Consider the following 15174-nt stretch of genomic DNA (forward strand, 5'->3'; position numbering starts at 1 on the left):
ACTTATCCTTAATACCCCAGGAGACCTAACCGTTCTTAGATCCTGATGGGAGGAATGGGTGGGACCCCTTCAAGAAGAAGCCTTTATGGCCCCTAGAACACTTATCACTTCTTCAAGTCTGTGGCTAATCCAGCTCTATTACTGCATGCTGCATACCTTTTTCAACAGAGGCTTCACAATACTGGTCTGCACACGGCCCCCGACTGCCCCCAATGTAGTCAGACCATGGCTGACTTCTATCATATGGTGTGGACTTGTGTCTCAATTCAGACCTACTGGTCGGCCGTGGTGCCTGGATTTACAGGGGTTCTGTGATGAGAGGTTCTCCTTTCCCCCATTATGATTCTTCTAAGGGGGTTGGAGAGTACGGGAGGCATGAGAGCTGACAAAACATGCTTAGAGAGAAATTGGGGCCACTGGAAAGCATCCAATCCTCCTACCCTTACACAATGACGTCATGGAGTTGACTAGTGTACTCAACAGCAGAGGTCGGTCTCTGAGGCCAGGGGTTGCCCTCGAAAACCTAATAAAGTGTGGGGAAATGGCTGGGGAAAATTCTCTAGGGTGCATTGGGGGGAGAAGAGAGGGTGAACAACTTGCCATGTATGGAGAACAAAGGCTGCTGGATGTGGCATTGCTGTATGCAACGTATTTAAGGTGATAAGAAATGTACATGCAAGGTATTGTTTCTTTTGTAGAAAAATCTAATACAGTTTGTTAAAGCAAAAAAATAAAATCTTATCACTAACTGTTTTGTAGAATTTTTATGCCTTGCGACGTGGTCTTGTACCCATGGAATCAAGTATAGTAGTGTTTTCAAAAACATTAACAAACATGCAAATAATCTACGGTATATTGAAATTAATTATGCATCAGTTCATCTCATGCATATTTACAGTGGGTGCTCCGAAAGCCAGATTGACGTTTAATATTCGGCGGATTGGCAGTCCCATTCCGTCTTTTTTAGTCCAACCATATGCGCTGTAATTCTGGGAATTGGGTTAGCCAGCCAGCAACTCTGATGGTGGGGTGGTGAAAGTGGGATTCTATTGTAATTAGATTTACATTTTCCTTTTTTTGCTGCAGCTAGAGGAAGAAGGTAAATGGAGGTGCTTTAGTTGTATGCTGGGCCACTGGAATTATGTGGCAGGAAAGGACCAAATTATAAGGCAGGGTTGACCAATTCATATGGCACGAAAAGTCCACGTATGCGTTCACAACACCAATAGCTCTAACGCTCACAAATGCGAGACCTATTGTGTTGCAAACACTTGTTTAGCTATCTGTTTCACTAACAGGCCACGTTTATTTTGGTGCCCGGCCCCATTTTCCATCGCAGCCCGACCCTGTTAACACATATCCATTTGCACAATGTGGCCTTCCACTGTGGTACAATTTTGGAACGGATGTTCTGTGGATCTTCTCTGTGGTGGCGGGTGACCCTGCCTACTCGCCCTTGTACACAGCCGAATTGCTGTCTGTTTCGTGTACAGTCACTTTGTACAGAAGACCAGGCGCTAATTGCTTCTGCATGCTGTCCCAGATGAACACTGCCACATTCTCAACTGTGCTGCAAAAAGAAGAAACAGAATGAATTAAAAGACTGGTGGTCAGCCCTGCTGTGGCCATTCGTTGACCCTCGCACTTTTCAAGTAGCACTTCTTAGATTAGCTCTCTCACTAGCCAGTGTTTTGGCAGCTGTGTAAGGTTATACATATAGCACACCAAAGGGCAGTTCCTCCCAAACTGTTCTGTACTCCCCATCGGGGACGGCATGTGATTAATTTCCTATGCTCCTTTGTAAATCTACCTACAAAGATAACGATCCCGTTAATTGTTGATGCATGTACCTCGGAAGGCACAAGAGAACTAAGGCTAATCGGTGAAGAGTGCTAATCATTTTCTGTATTCATTCATTTCTGCCTGAATATTTTCTACTTGAGGGGCTTGTCCAGCATTCATTTGGATATATGTTATTGCTCCCAGTGACCAGAGTAAATGCTGTGGAGACATTTTCTTGCCAAATGACTATCTGTGAAATGTTATGGCTAGTTAGTACTGTGAAAGGTCTTAAAGTATGCAGTTATAAGGGATTATAAACATGCATAAGTGCAAAAAGTCCACAATAGTTCCTATACCACGGCGCATAGAATACTCGTGTACCTGACATGCTGAGAAAAGAACGGCACATCCTTGTCCAAATTCTTGTGGTCCAGCGGCTCTACGATGGCTTTCTGTTAAAAAACAAAAATGGCAAAAAAGTAATGCTGAATCTTGCTGCTACCAGAGTTGAGCTCCATATAACAGATTAGAAGGCTGCAAAAATCACCCTAGCAAAATATGCCAGTTAATCATGGACAGCGCCCCTCATACCTAGCGAGGAAGCATCGCATCAGATACCAGAGCAAAATGCACCTATTACCTAACAAAACGACTGACTGGGGGATCTGCAGCTAGCTCGATGTGGCACACTTTACGTGAGGTGAGTATTCATGTTACATGGATTTTAAAAAAAGGCAGAAAACACCTGTCACCCAAGCAGAACGAGTTACCTGAGCAGAATGTGCCTAATACTCGAGCCATGAGACAAACAGGCCCGTTCTAGGATAAGACCAAAGCCTTCTCCAGGAACGTGCAGTGTCACTAACTAGTAACTGCAGCCACTGGCTGACTGGGACAAATCAAGTCTTACTGCCCAGATTACGAGAAGGTTCGGCAGAGAAGACCTGTCCTTTGTTTTCCATTGATTTATTCAGCAGACCCTTGAAGGCCACGTTTGGTGTTGGGAGCAGAAAGGGCCTTCTAGGGGTTAGAAGGTAAGTGGCACGGTATGAGCTTATGTTCAAACTACTTTACATAGAAGAGATTGCACCTGTTCGCAAGGATCAGTATCACACAGCACAAGAGTTCATGGAAACCCAGGATGAACCAGACAAAGACAGAAGCAGCGCTGTCAGGCGCAGAATGAAGACACAGCTAGAGAAGGAGAAGAGGCTTGTGCATTGGTTCCTGGAGAAGGCTGTGAAAGTAAAAGGGTTAGCCCTCTCCAGAAGCCCTGGACACAGGGAGGAAATCTTAGGGACACTACCTACGCACCAAATCTCCGGGTCAAGTAGCATCCGGTTAAGAGAAGATGGCCGATCAGGAAAGAATAGCAGCGCTAGGAACAGACTGCGCGAAACCCAACTCCTTAAATGTGCATGGCACACGCTTGAGAACCTGAGTTCTAGAGCTCAAGAAACTTGTTATGTGCGGGCTCCTAAGGTTGAACAAGCCATAGTGTAACACAGAATTTCTGGAGAAAGCCAACTACAATGCACTAGCAGCTCAAGCACTCAGTTTTTAGTGCCTAAAGTGGCAGAACTAAACCGCACAAAAGCATTCGCCCGTGGGTGTGCAAAGAGTGGGGGAGGTCAGAGTACTAATCACTGCTACTTCATTCACAGTTAAAGATTAGGTGGGTGGTAGGCGCATTTTTGCGTACCGCCAGAGCTCGTGAATCTGCACAGCACTGCCTGTGCACCACCCTACTGGATACTTTACTGACTGTCATATCAACAGATCAGTCCATAAATGACAAGGTCCTCAAACAAAACCCTCCATCAAATACCACGACTTGACACTGAAAGTGCACTTTCAGAAGATCTGGATAAAGGCTTCGGCTGTCCAGGCAAAATGCAGGCGGAACTTAAAAATGTATTCAAGGCGGCGTGTACTTTGGTGCTAGAGCCATAGAATGTTCCACGGTTACAATTAATTAGATACTGCATCTCTTCGCCGGGCTGCTAGTTTAAGTGCAGTTGACTGGGGAAAACAAGGCAAAACCCAAGACTTGTAGGGTTTGTATGAAGATTTGCCGGTCTCTCTGCCGCTTGCCAATTATTAGATGCTCCCAGTTATTACCCAGGCAATAAGACGCTTACAGAAGGCAAGCTCTGTGAACGGTGCAGGCACTTACTAATAAACCCAAAGGCCGGCAGTACTCCAGAGTATCATCGAGCAAGTATGTGTCTGGCTGCAGACAGCTCTACCGTAAACCTCAGGCACTATACAACCCCAAACAGCTATTGAGCCCTTGTATGAGTGGCACATACCACTAAGATCAAGCCCTAGTAACAATAGCATATTGTAAGTCCATTGAGAACACCATTAGACAGAGGGACTAGACTTGAGAAGGTCTTTTTTTTGGCATGAGGGAGAGGCAAGTTATCTGAACACACAGCACAGCACTTCCTCACTTTAAGTCAAAACCCAAAATCTAAGCAGAGGGGGTGATCATTTAGTTGAAGTAGCTAATACTATAGTTCTTAACTCATTCAATGTCGAAGATAGGCCCCAAGATGCTCACCTGCATGTGCTGCTTGAGTGTCGTCAAGTTTATTACCATTCCAGAGACCGGATCAATCTGTGGGATGAACGAAATTAATCACTTGTGTGACAAGTGGAATTAGTCATTCAGACTGTTGCAATTATACCAAAAGAATCATCCTGCTGATAATGACTAAAGATAAAAAACAAAAAACAAAAATCAAGTAACAGAAAAAGACCACTGCTGCTCAGTACCTTTTTCTTTTCAGAAGGACCCTGCAAACCACCAACAGGCCACGTTTGTCCCCACATAATGGAAAAGTAGTGACATTAAAGTTTTCATGTGATCAAACATTCTTAGATGTCATTTCACCACAGAACAATCCAGAGGTCAGGATCTCAGACAGCCACGAGTGCAACATCGTCAAACTGTCTAAAGCTGGGAGGATCATGTGCACGTTTACAACATAGAACAAGCACATCTGCAGTGAGACTGCCACTGCTTCTCACAAATCCACAGAGTGCAACAGGAAGTGTTATATACACAACAGAGAAACACAAATATGATCTCTCGAAGACCCACATAAAGAAATATTAACACAGCCTGTTGGAAATATCTGCAAGTCAGTCATGCTACAGAAAGATTTGTATAGGCACTCTGTAGTCATGGAGAAGCAATCGCCCAAGAACATTATCATATAACAATACTGTTGTCTGTTTAAGCGCCTGAGATAGACATTCTTTGACACACACAAACCTAGCCTGATTGTGAAATTGATCCCAACAGGCATTGATACAGCCAATAAGTCTCGCCTTTTCGACCTACTGGCTTTGCCAGCGCTTTTCGCTGATGCTGTCCAGCATCAGCAAAAAAAATTGTAATGACATATGTATGTGCATACATCACCAAGCATTCGCACACTTATAGCATAATGCAGCTGACATTTTGTTTGTTTATTTAATTATTTACCTGGTCCAAAATGGCAGACGTCACCTGGAGTGGTAAGCAAACAATCTGAACACACGTGAAAGCACTTTGTAAAAGTTGTGCGGCCTGGCAGCTGCTGGGCACACAAAATAAAACTGAAAAAAAGACCCTGCAACCTTAAGTTAATCGTGAAGGAGCAACGAAGGGGAACTGGTAAGGGAGAGGTGGACCCACATGGGTGAGGGGGCACGAGGGAGAACAATAGAGCATAAAATGAAAAAATAAATAAAAAGTAGAGTTGGGGGAAACAATGCAAGAGTTTGGGTGAAGGGAGCATTATATGGAACGCTCAGGGTATGTTTATTTGTGGTGGAAGCATCACACAATGGAGAGATTTAGAAAACACATGCACTCACTTTGAAGTCCTGAAAGCAAAACATAATTCCCTGATTTTTAGCATTTAAAAGATACAAGACATCTAATCAAAGGGATGGTAAGGAAGTTTTGCTCCGGGGGAGCAATAATCTGGGGGGGGGGGGAGGAGGGGGTAAGGGGTGGGGGCTAGGAAAGATAAACCATCAAATAACAAACAAGTAAATGAGTTCCAAAAAGCCAACCAATGATTAGGAATGGGCTAGCCTCACCATAGAATGTGTACGCTTCAGGGTCTATATGTGCCTGTGTATGGATCTCTATCCTACATGACTAAATGTTTGTATGGTTTATGATTGGTGTTTCCTCTCACCGAGATAGGTCACTGCCACCTTGGTGAACTTAACCGAATATCTGAGTGTATATATCCAATATACATACAGCCGAATAAAAATAAATTAAAAAAAAGTACTTTTCTAGGTTTTTGATTAGGCCCCAGCAGTGGCGGAGGAGAGCAATCTAGGATGCTGCTCCCTTGGCATAAGCGCGACTACAGGGATGCGTCCTCTCTCTCCAAAGCCAAAGGGGCCTTATCAAAAACCTAGAAAAGGTTTGGCATAACTAATCAGGTAGGAAGGCCTCACACTTTTTCACACACACACCATTACATTTAAAAAATGATAAGTAGGGAGGCCTAGGAGCCCTGATGAAAGCTTCCTTTAAAGGTTAATACTTCACATAGTATGCTCCCAAGTCATCAAGAGCCCTACCCCATGCCTATCTTGGATAAACATTTGCCTTTTCAAGAAATGGACCTGATGACAGATCACATCTCCATCACCCCAGACCAAGGAGCATCTCGCTGAAAATACACATTGTAGGCTCCGCCGAAGCTGCCTGTGTACATCGATAGAGCCTCCACAATGAGCTGGAACCTTTAAATCCTAAAATCATTAAAAACGCTGTATACTGTTGGGGCACTAGGGATTTTCACAGTAACTAGGGATGTGAATGACACTTACCTTTCCTCGCACAGTGACTATCACTGAAAAGAAAAGAAAAACATTATAAAGACATGTAGCAGTAAGTGCAGTAAAGTACAGTAACACTGGGGTCTGTGCTGGTAATTTTTATCAGCAGTGAAAGTTCTGCTGAATGTCAAGTAGTACTCAAAGTGGAAATAAAACGGGTGATATGAGTTGGGGGGAGGGAGGAGTGTTGGATCTCTGGACGATCCATCAGGCAGCCGATGACACAGGAAAAGACAACAGTGAGTGTTTCTGGCTCAAGTTCATGATGTATTCCCCAATGACCAGCAGACGTACGGGAGCTACATTGCCCAAGCCACGCTGCTGGAATTCTTAAGATGTCATCTTCTCTACAGCGGCAAAATGTCCCCTTCAACAAATCCTGGCTAGTAAGGACAACCTGACCAGTTATACAAGGCTGTTTTATCCCTTTCTACGTCTTTACTGGGAAAAGAAAAATGGGGCAAATTGAACATCCTATAATCTAACATCCACTGTAAATTGTTATCAAGCACCTCCGTTCCTTCTCATAGTGCAAATACTATATAGGAGAAAAAGGCGTTGTTGTCTCATGTTAAACGGAACATAGCAGAGCATCCAGTTGTCATCATTCTTGAACAAGTGCAGTGGGAAGAGAGGCCTTTGCGGAGTTTGGATGTGTTGTCGCTTCAACAAACACAGATAGTTAGAAAACAATTACATTTCTTCAAACAAAAAAACTGGATTCTCTCCATTTCCCAACTCTGAACAAGGTGTGGCTAGGAGTTAACCTTGAGGAACAACTACCAAAAAAAAAAGAAAGAAAAATCAGCCTTCTCTATTTAAGAGCTGTTTACCCTGTATGCCTCTCATCACACCATTCTAATGAATGGGTGCTTGAAGGTCATCATCGGTGAAAGATGGGCGGGCACAAAAACTCTGATATCCTGTCAGTCTTTCATTGGAAAAAACATGGCTGCGCTATATAGAGTGCAGGGTAAAAAAAAAACTCTCGACTGAGCCTTGGTCTTTCTGTTGTTTTTATGGGTTAAATATGCATCCTTTGACATGTATTCAATTTACTGCAAGATTGTTTTGTTAAAACCAACATACAATTTCACATCCCTTACCAGGGTGTAATAATTAAATCATCAGTTCAGTAAAATGCTACTAATAATGTGTGAGAAACGTTAACTTCAGATTTAAGCTGGGCACAGAGTTTCTCCCTACACCCGGTGTTCAATTTGAGCTGGCGAGGGCCACCAACACTCATTTTTAGGGACCGGTGATTATTTTTCCTGGCCAGACGTTTCCCGAGCTCAATAAACTGAAGACACACAAAGAGGAAAGTAGGACAAGAAAGACAGACAATCAATCACAAAGGGAAGAAGGAGTAACCCGCAAGAGTAAGATAAATGGGAAGGGGGTGTCCGGTAGCAGACTAAAGAGTTTGATTGCAATGGCCGCATGTTTCTGAGCATAGCTTTAGGCACAGACACTCTTTCTTTTACAAATTAAGTACGGACTACATTTCTCCCTACTATTCAGTTTCTCTTGATGGTGATGCCTTTTTTCTTACAGAGTAGTTCTAGTGAAGTTTGTCTTGTGGGAGTGCTTCCTGATTTTTCTTTTTAACTATTTCTTTATTGTATTTCATAACGGAATGCACTAGAGTCAATTATTGCCCATAATTAACTCTGATATATCTAAATGTAAGAAACTCTTGCGTTTCTTCACCAATGTGGATCACATCTGCATCCCTTTTTGGTACACTGAAATCGAGTGTGGATATAAATGCGCTGTAGGCACTCTGGAAGCCAGTGCCCAGTCTTCTGCACTCTGTTCGCACTACCATCCAGCCAAACTGACCACCTTATCCTCTTCAAGCTCTGCCAACTCAACCTTGTCTACCCAAATGCCTCTTTCTATTTAGTCTTTAAAGCACCCTATGCTCCACATCTAGGGTACTGAACCCCTCCATACCTTCAAGATCATAAATGTCTTCTTCTCAGGTTCCCAATCAGAAGCAAAATCCCTATTCACTTATCTCTGTGCCACCTGAAGAACATTCCTTTTAGATAGAGTGCTAATGCTTGTGAATTTAAGAGTAATCTGTCATACGACTTAAGATAGCAAAGGAGGATCTAGATCAGCATGGTCCAGCATCCATCTGTCCTGGAAAGACCAGTAGAAAACACCTAATGTGTAATAATAATAATGAAGTACAGGGACCCAAAGTTTTTCTTAGGGGCCTGCTGCCAAATCCAAGGATTGGCTGAATACCTGTGCTACCTAGTCTTGATTCTACCTCATGTCTCTTTAATCCACCATCTGACACTTACTGTCTTTTATCTTACTCTTGCAGGTTATTTTCATCCCTACTTTCTTCCTTTGTTGCTGTTTTCATATCTTTCTTCCTTCTCAGTTCTTCCTTTTTTGCTGCTTGCTCTGAGTCAGTCTAATGATAACATATAAGCCCCCCTCCCGCCCCAAATCACAGATGATGCCATAGTTATGCCACTACTAACACACTTTATTCACTGCCAGAATGAACTGAAGGCACAATAGCTGGACTATCATAGTCTCTCCACCTCCGATTGCATTTGCCATCTTTCCTGAGTTTCTTCTCAGCGTCATCTATGCCAATAAAAAACCTTGGACCTGAAAGCATTACAAAGTAGTGATTACCAGTGAGGGCCTGGAGCCATATGGATGGACATGAATCTCCCCTGAAAATAGCCCTGAGCATCTACAGCAATATTGCTTGCAGTCATCTCTCCAGAGAATAACTGTGACCATCTGGTCTGTCTGTCCGGACAACCATCTTCACTCAGAAAAGCAAGGAAGACCTTTAGTGGTGTGATTGGAACGTCATCTATATTAAGAAAAGTCCAAGGTCCCTGAAAATGTAAGGAGGGCACCCCTCTCCATCCCGAGAATATCAAAGAGCCTAGAACAGTCTTAATAAACCATCATATATTCAGGAATACCTGTAAATGCTTGGAGCAGTCGTGACGGGTAGTTATGTTGTTTTGTTATGTGTATTTGTAAAGCACACCATTTGTAATTCACAAGAATATCCTTGCTTTGATCATGTGTGTGTGCCTAGCCCTTCTTATGGCAAGTTCGTTAACTGAAAAGGCCGGGTCTTCAGCTTCTTGCGGAATTCAAGGCGAGAGTAGGAGTATCTGATGTATTGTGGGAGGTCGGTCCACACTTTAGGAGCGATGTAAGAGAATGCTTGTCCTCCTGATCTGGTTTGGTGCATGTGTGGGATCTGTGGGAGTAGGAATCCTATGTATCGGAGGTGTCTGGGTGGTTAATGGAAGGAGATACAACTGTTCAGGTAGGTGGGGTCTAAGTTATAGTATCTTGAATGTGTGTGTGAGGATTTTGAAGTGAGCATGTTTGTATATCAGGAGCCAGTGGGGCTCCCTGAGGTATCATCTGATGTGAGTTCCCTGTGGGAGATTGAGGATGAACCTGGCTGCTGAGTTCTTGATGGTTTGTAGTCTGCTAGTGAGTTGCTCAGTAGTCCTGATGTAGCAGATGTACCCATTGTCCAACTTACTGGTGACTAGTGCATGAGTGATGTTTTTGCTTGGTAGTCATTTGAAGCTCTCCCTCAGCATCTTCAGGGTGTGGAAACAGGATTTAGTGATGGTGTTGAATTGTACAGTTGGGTCTAGTTTGCTGCCAATGAGGATTTTGAAGTCCCTGGCGTGAGTGCTGGGTGTGGGTTCAAGTTTAGCCAGCCACCAGCTGGAACCCCATGGTGAGGTGTGTTAGTTGAACATTACTACTTCTGTCTTGTTGGTGTTGAGCTTGAGGCAATTGGCTTTCATACAGCTAGTGACTTGTCATGCAGGCGTTGGTACAGGCAAGGATGTTTATGTTGTGTGCGCGGATGATGTTGGCTAGAGAGATCTTGTGAGCAATGAAGAAGGTTGGACTGAGTTATGAACCTAGAGGCACTGCACAGATGAGTTTGTGGCCTTCCAACGAGTAACGTGCCTTTCTAACAGCTTGGGTTCTATCTGTTAAGAAAGAGTAGGTCCAGCAGAAAGTGGATCCTTTGATGCCAATCTCATGCAGGCACCAGATGAGGATTGAGTGTGAGACAGTGTCAAATGCTGTAGATAGGTCCAGGAGAATGAGGGCTGCCCATTCTTATCTGTCAAGGATCTGGCAGGTGGTGTCTGGGGCACGGATGAGTGGTGTTTCTGTATTGTGGTTGGGCTTGAATGTGGGCTGTGTGGCATCAGAGCTGGTGGTTGCTGAGGTGCTGGTTGATTACTTTCTCTAAGATATTTGCCAGGCATGGTAGGAGGTAGATGGGTCTGTAGTTGGAAAACGTGACCAGGTTGATGGATGGTTTCTTGAGCAGGGGTATGATGGTAGCATGTTTTCAGGTGTTTGGGAATAAACGGAGTCAATGGAGGTGCTGAGGATGGGTGTTAGTGCTTTGCTCATCAGTAGGAGTCCTTTGGTGAAGGCGTGGTGGGGACAAGGGTCAGATAGGGTCCCTAAGTAGATGTTGTACAAGGTGGCAGCATTTTCAACAGAGGTGAAGATGATCCACAGGGTCAGGGTTTGTTCTTCAGCCATGATGAGAAAATGAGTTGAGATGGTGACAAGGTCTGGTTGAGGGTCGAAGTTGGCACATATGGAAGCAATTTTGTGACAGAAGCATTCTGAGAGCTTGTTGCCAAGGGCTTGCAAGGAAGTGATGTTGCCAGAGGCAGATGAGGTGCAGTGAAATCTCTGATGATGGTGAAGATTTTCTTGCTGCTGTTGGGCTATTATAGATGGGGTCTGCAAGAATTATTGACTTGGTGTTTCTTATCTGTTGGTGGTAGCATCTTAGGGCGGATTTGAAGATGTCTTTATCTGTGCTCTCTTGACATGTTCTCCATTTGTGCTCCAGTTACTTTCAGTGCGTTTCATCAGCCAGAGTTCATCTGTGTACCAGTTGGCCTATGGTCGTTCTCGTGCCATTGGATTGCACTTGAGGGGAACCATGGTTTTGGCACATGCTGTGATCCAGCTGTTGAGGTTCTTGATGATTTTTGGCAAGCTGCTGGTGTGCTTAGGTTGGTGGCCTGAAAGGGAGTAAGCTCCAATGAGCTGTGAGGCTTTTCCACCTACAGCAGGTGGGTCCAATGGTGGTAGGTCTGTGGTGGTGAGGGATGGGTATACTGAAACTGATGAGGGTGTGGTCTGTTGTTCATAGCTGCTGGCTTGTCGACTGATGTTGCTGATTCTCTAAGTGAAAGCTAACGTCTCCAAAAAGGATGAAGATGTTGGCATTAATGATGAGGGGTGCAACGAAGTCCGTGAAGTGGCTGGCGAAGTTGGTGCAGGGTCCTTGTGGTCTGTAAACAAGTTTTACGCCCACAGAGGAGTTGGCTGTTATGCATATCTTGAACGCAATCTATTCCATGTAGCTATTGTGGGTGACCCTGTAGGTGGTGCTGGTGATGGTATCTTTGAATATGATGGCAACTTCACCTCTGCGCTTGTGTTGCTGGTCTTGTAGCCAGCTGGAATGGCTATAGCAATAGACGGTGGAGAGGCTAGGGTTAGCCATGTTTCCATAAGAAAGAACAGGTTAGGACTGTGGTTTTGCAGTTGGTCCCATATTGCAGTGGCGTGTTTGGCGAGCAAGCAGCTGTTGGGGTGCATGCATGCGAGTGTGGCATGTTGTGCGGGTAGTGGATGATCTGTAGCAGTGTCAGCAAGTGGCTGGTTTGTGTAAGAGTGAGCAAGTGTGCTACTGTTGGTGCTTAAGTGGTGGGAGGAGGGTATGAGAACTTGCTGGAAGCGCATGTGAACTCCTTCCGTGAAGTGTGGCAGTAGTGTATGAGCAACAGTCGGGATTGAGAGCTCAGAGGAGTGCAGCAGGTGTGAGAAGAGGGTGGAGGGGGAGTACCAGAGCTCCTGGCGTTCCGCGTGGGTCCAGGCACAGACAGGCTTGCCTTTGATGTGTCAGCGGCTTGTCCACCCTGAAACCTCTATTATGTAGGTATTGGGAGAGGAGAGGAACGCAGGGAAAGGTGAGCGGGAAACTAGCAATGTCTCTTCCTGTCCTGATGGATAATGAGAATTCCAGTTACAACCTATGCAGATGTCTACCTAATCTAGGTTATCTACCTTGAGAAGGTCACCCTATGGCTAGAAGTGTTCTATACACTGATGAGACCGGTACAGATCCACGGCAACCTGGATTAACAGAGGCCAACACACAAATTCTGAGTTTCAATGAGCTATTTCTGGCCCCCGATGTCATGAAGCCTGGGCATGGACTGTTAAGGCCGAGGTGGACAACGGTGATCTTCCCTCACCTCGATAGTTGTGCCCATGTCCGTTAGGGTTGTTGCATTTTCCATACAGCTCCTTGTTTTCTTCATCACTCAGGGAGTTGCTGCAAGAAACAAAATAGAATCACTCAAAACATTTTGCAGACTATCCCCCTCCATTGTAACCCACCTATCCCAGACACAGCCCCTCTAATGATGAGCTTATTAATCCTGGCATAACCTTAAGTGCTGAGGACCCTAACCCCTTCCGGTTCCTGGCATCCGCTACCATATGTTCAGGAACTCATAGGTGGCTGGTGAGAATTTGAGAATTGCTTTCCAGCTCTAACGTCCCTGAACCACAAGGAATCTACTTGAGTTGATTCCAATCTTAATGTTGTACTAAACCTACCTGACATGGTTAGAAGCAGGCCATGTCTACCTACCCAGATTCAACATTAATGCAAGAGGGCTCACTACTGACATCTGCTGTGACCTGCAGGCCAGGACTTTGAATCTTGGCACGGCCAACTCAGTCTTCTGTCCTTCCAACACTGGTATATTGAATACCAAGGCAAATTGCCTCAGAGGCAGGCCTGGGATTATAAGTTCTTCAGGTCTCAAGAAGATCTTCTGAGGATGGTTTCTCACGCATCAGGCTCCCAATATCTGTGCGTAGATAGATGTTCATTGGCACTGCTCTTTGTCCTTCACAGCAAACTGTCACTAATAGTATGTACATTGTTTCAAGCATTATGTCCCATTTTCAACCGCACCCCATTCTGTCTAAGTGTGCTTCATGCTCTTCACCTATGTTTACAACCAAAGTTATCTTGTGCACCCCTTTCGTAGGAGCAAGTGTTGTCTTCTTCTGCATAAAATATGCAATATGTGAAAAATTGTTTTGAGTTGCAACCCACATGCATGCATCACAAGTTGAAACGTGTCTTGGCTATGTGTGAACTCTAGCAGGGAACATCTGAAATGAAAAGAAAGACAACACATCTTCCTTTTCTGTCATTTTGGGTGGGCGATTGAGCGAGGGGAAGATTCTAGCCAGAGATCTCCACTGTTTTCTATACTAAACATCTACCTAAGTTCCATGAAAATAATCCTGAGCATAAATCCGTGTCAACAATAGTGACCACTTCAGGCTAGATTCCATTAGTGGCCAGTGCACGCAGGACTACCAGCAGTGACCACTTCAGTCTATCTAGCAAGGCCACCAGCAATAATGCCGAAAAAAGCTTTATACATTTTGAATTAGAATGACTCTACATGTCACTGCAGTCATACAAGCAATTGCCACTAAGCAAGGACATCAGTAATAAAACTACCCAATGCTGCACGAAATACCATTAAAAATTAGCCTAATATTTATTTTTGCAAACATCAGCTTATTCATTCTGAAAATACAAACATTTTACATTTTAACACACCCTTTTAAAGATTGCAAACGTATCTAATCCAACCAAATAAGTATTTTTCATTTACTAATTTGAGATACACAGAGAGGAGCTACTCATGGGTACCTCGAGAGCTACCAGTGCCTCCCGAGCTACTCGTTGAAGAATCCTAATCTGGTACATTCCACAGCGGAAAAAGCGCATGGGAGATAACGATGTGCCACGGTATCCTCCAGACTATCGGAGAAGGCCTTGCCTAAACATTTAAACTCGTCAACTTCTATTCTTAAACGTGTACACTCTTTAACCTCCATTCAAAGTGTATACTCTAATCATGCTATGCTTCAAAACTTAGGGTGTTCTATTAAGTCGTGGTTTGTCTGCCTTCTCCTCTACCTCTTTTCCCCCTGTAAAGAGTTCTGTTGTAACCCTTTCTTATCTTCAATGTTGGCTTGGAAAAGAGTACAAAGTTATATGTAGTGCGTATTTACTGAGATACATACAGGGAGTGCAGAATTATTAGGCAAATGAGTATTTTGACCACATCATCCTCTGTATGCATGTTGTCTTACTCCAAGATGTATAGGCTCGAAAGCCTACTACCAATTAAGCATATTAGGTGATGTGCATCTCTGTAATGAGAAGGGGTGTGGTCTAATGACATCAACACCCTATATCAGGTGTGCATAATTATTAGGCAACTTCCTTTCCTTTGGCAAAATGGGTCAAAAGAAGGACTTGACAGGCTCAGAAAAGTCAAAAATAGTGAGATATCTTGCAGAGGGATGCAGCACTCTTAAAATTGCAAAGCTTCTGAAGCGTGATCATCGAACAATCAAGCGTTTCATTCAAAA

At 44.1% G+C, this 15174-nt stretch overlaps 1 protein-coding gene across 2 annotated transcripts in view; it reads right to left on the reverse strand.

Moving 5' to 3' along the window:
* Positions 1–749: 749 nt before the first annotated feature.
* Positions 750–15174, reverse strand: part of LOC138284448 (6-pyruvoyl tetrahydrobiopterin synthase-like) — a 62687-nt gene continuing 48262 nt past the window's right edge. Inside the window, exons 2-6 of one of the 2 annotated variants that reach the window (XM_069223215.1) lie at positions 12960–13039; positions 6631–6653; positions 4349–4405; positions 2164–2234; positions 750–1570 (exon numbers count right to left, since the gene is read on the reverse strand). In XM_069223215.1, the coding sequence (XP_069079316.1) occupies positions 1447–1570; positions 2164–2234; positions 4349–4405; positions 6631–6653; positions 12960–13039 (355 nt within the window). In that variant the 3' untranslated portion in view covers positions 750–1446. The remainder of the gene's footprint in view (positions 1571–2163; positions 2235–4348; positions 4406–6630; positions 6654–12959; positions 13040–15174) is intronic. The other variant, XM_069223214.1, reaches the window with a different exon arrangement.

Source organism: Pleurodeles waltl, chromosome 3_1, assembly GCF_031143425.1.
Source record: "Pleurodeles waltl isolate 20211129_DDA chromosome 3_1, aPleWal1.hap1.20221129, whole genome shotgun sequence".
NCBI lineage: Eukaryota > Metazoa > Chordata > Amphibia > Caudata > Salamandridae > Pleurodeles > Pleurodeles waltl.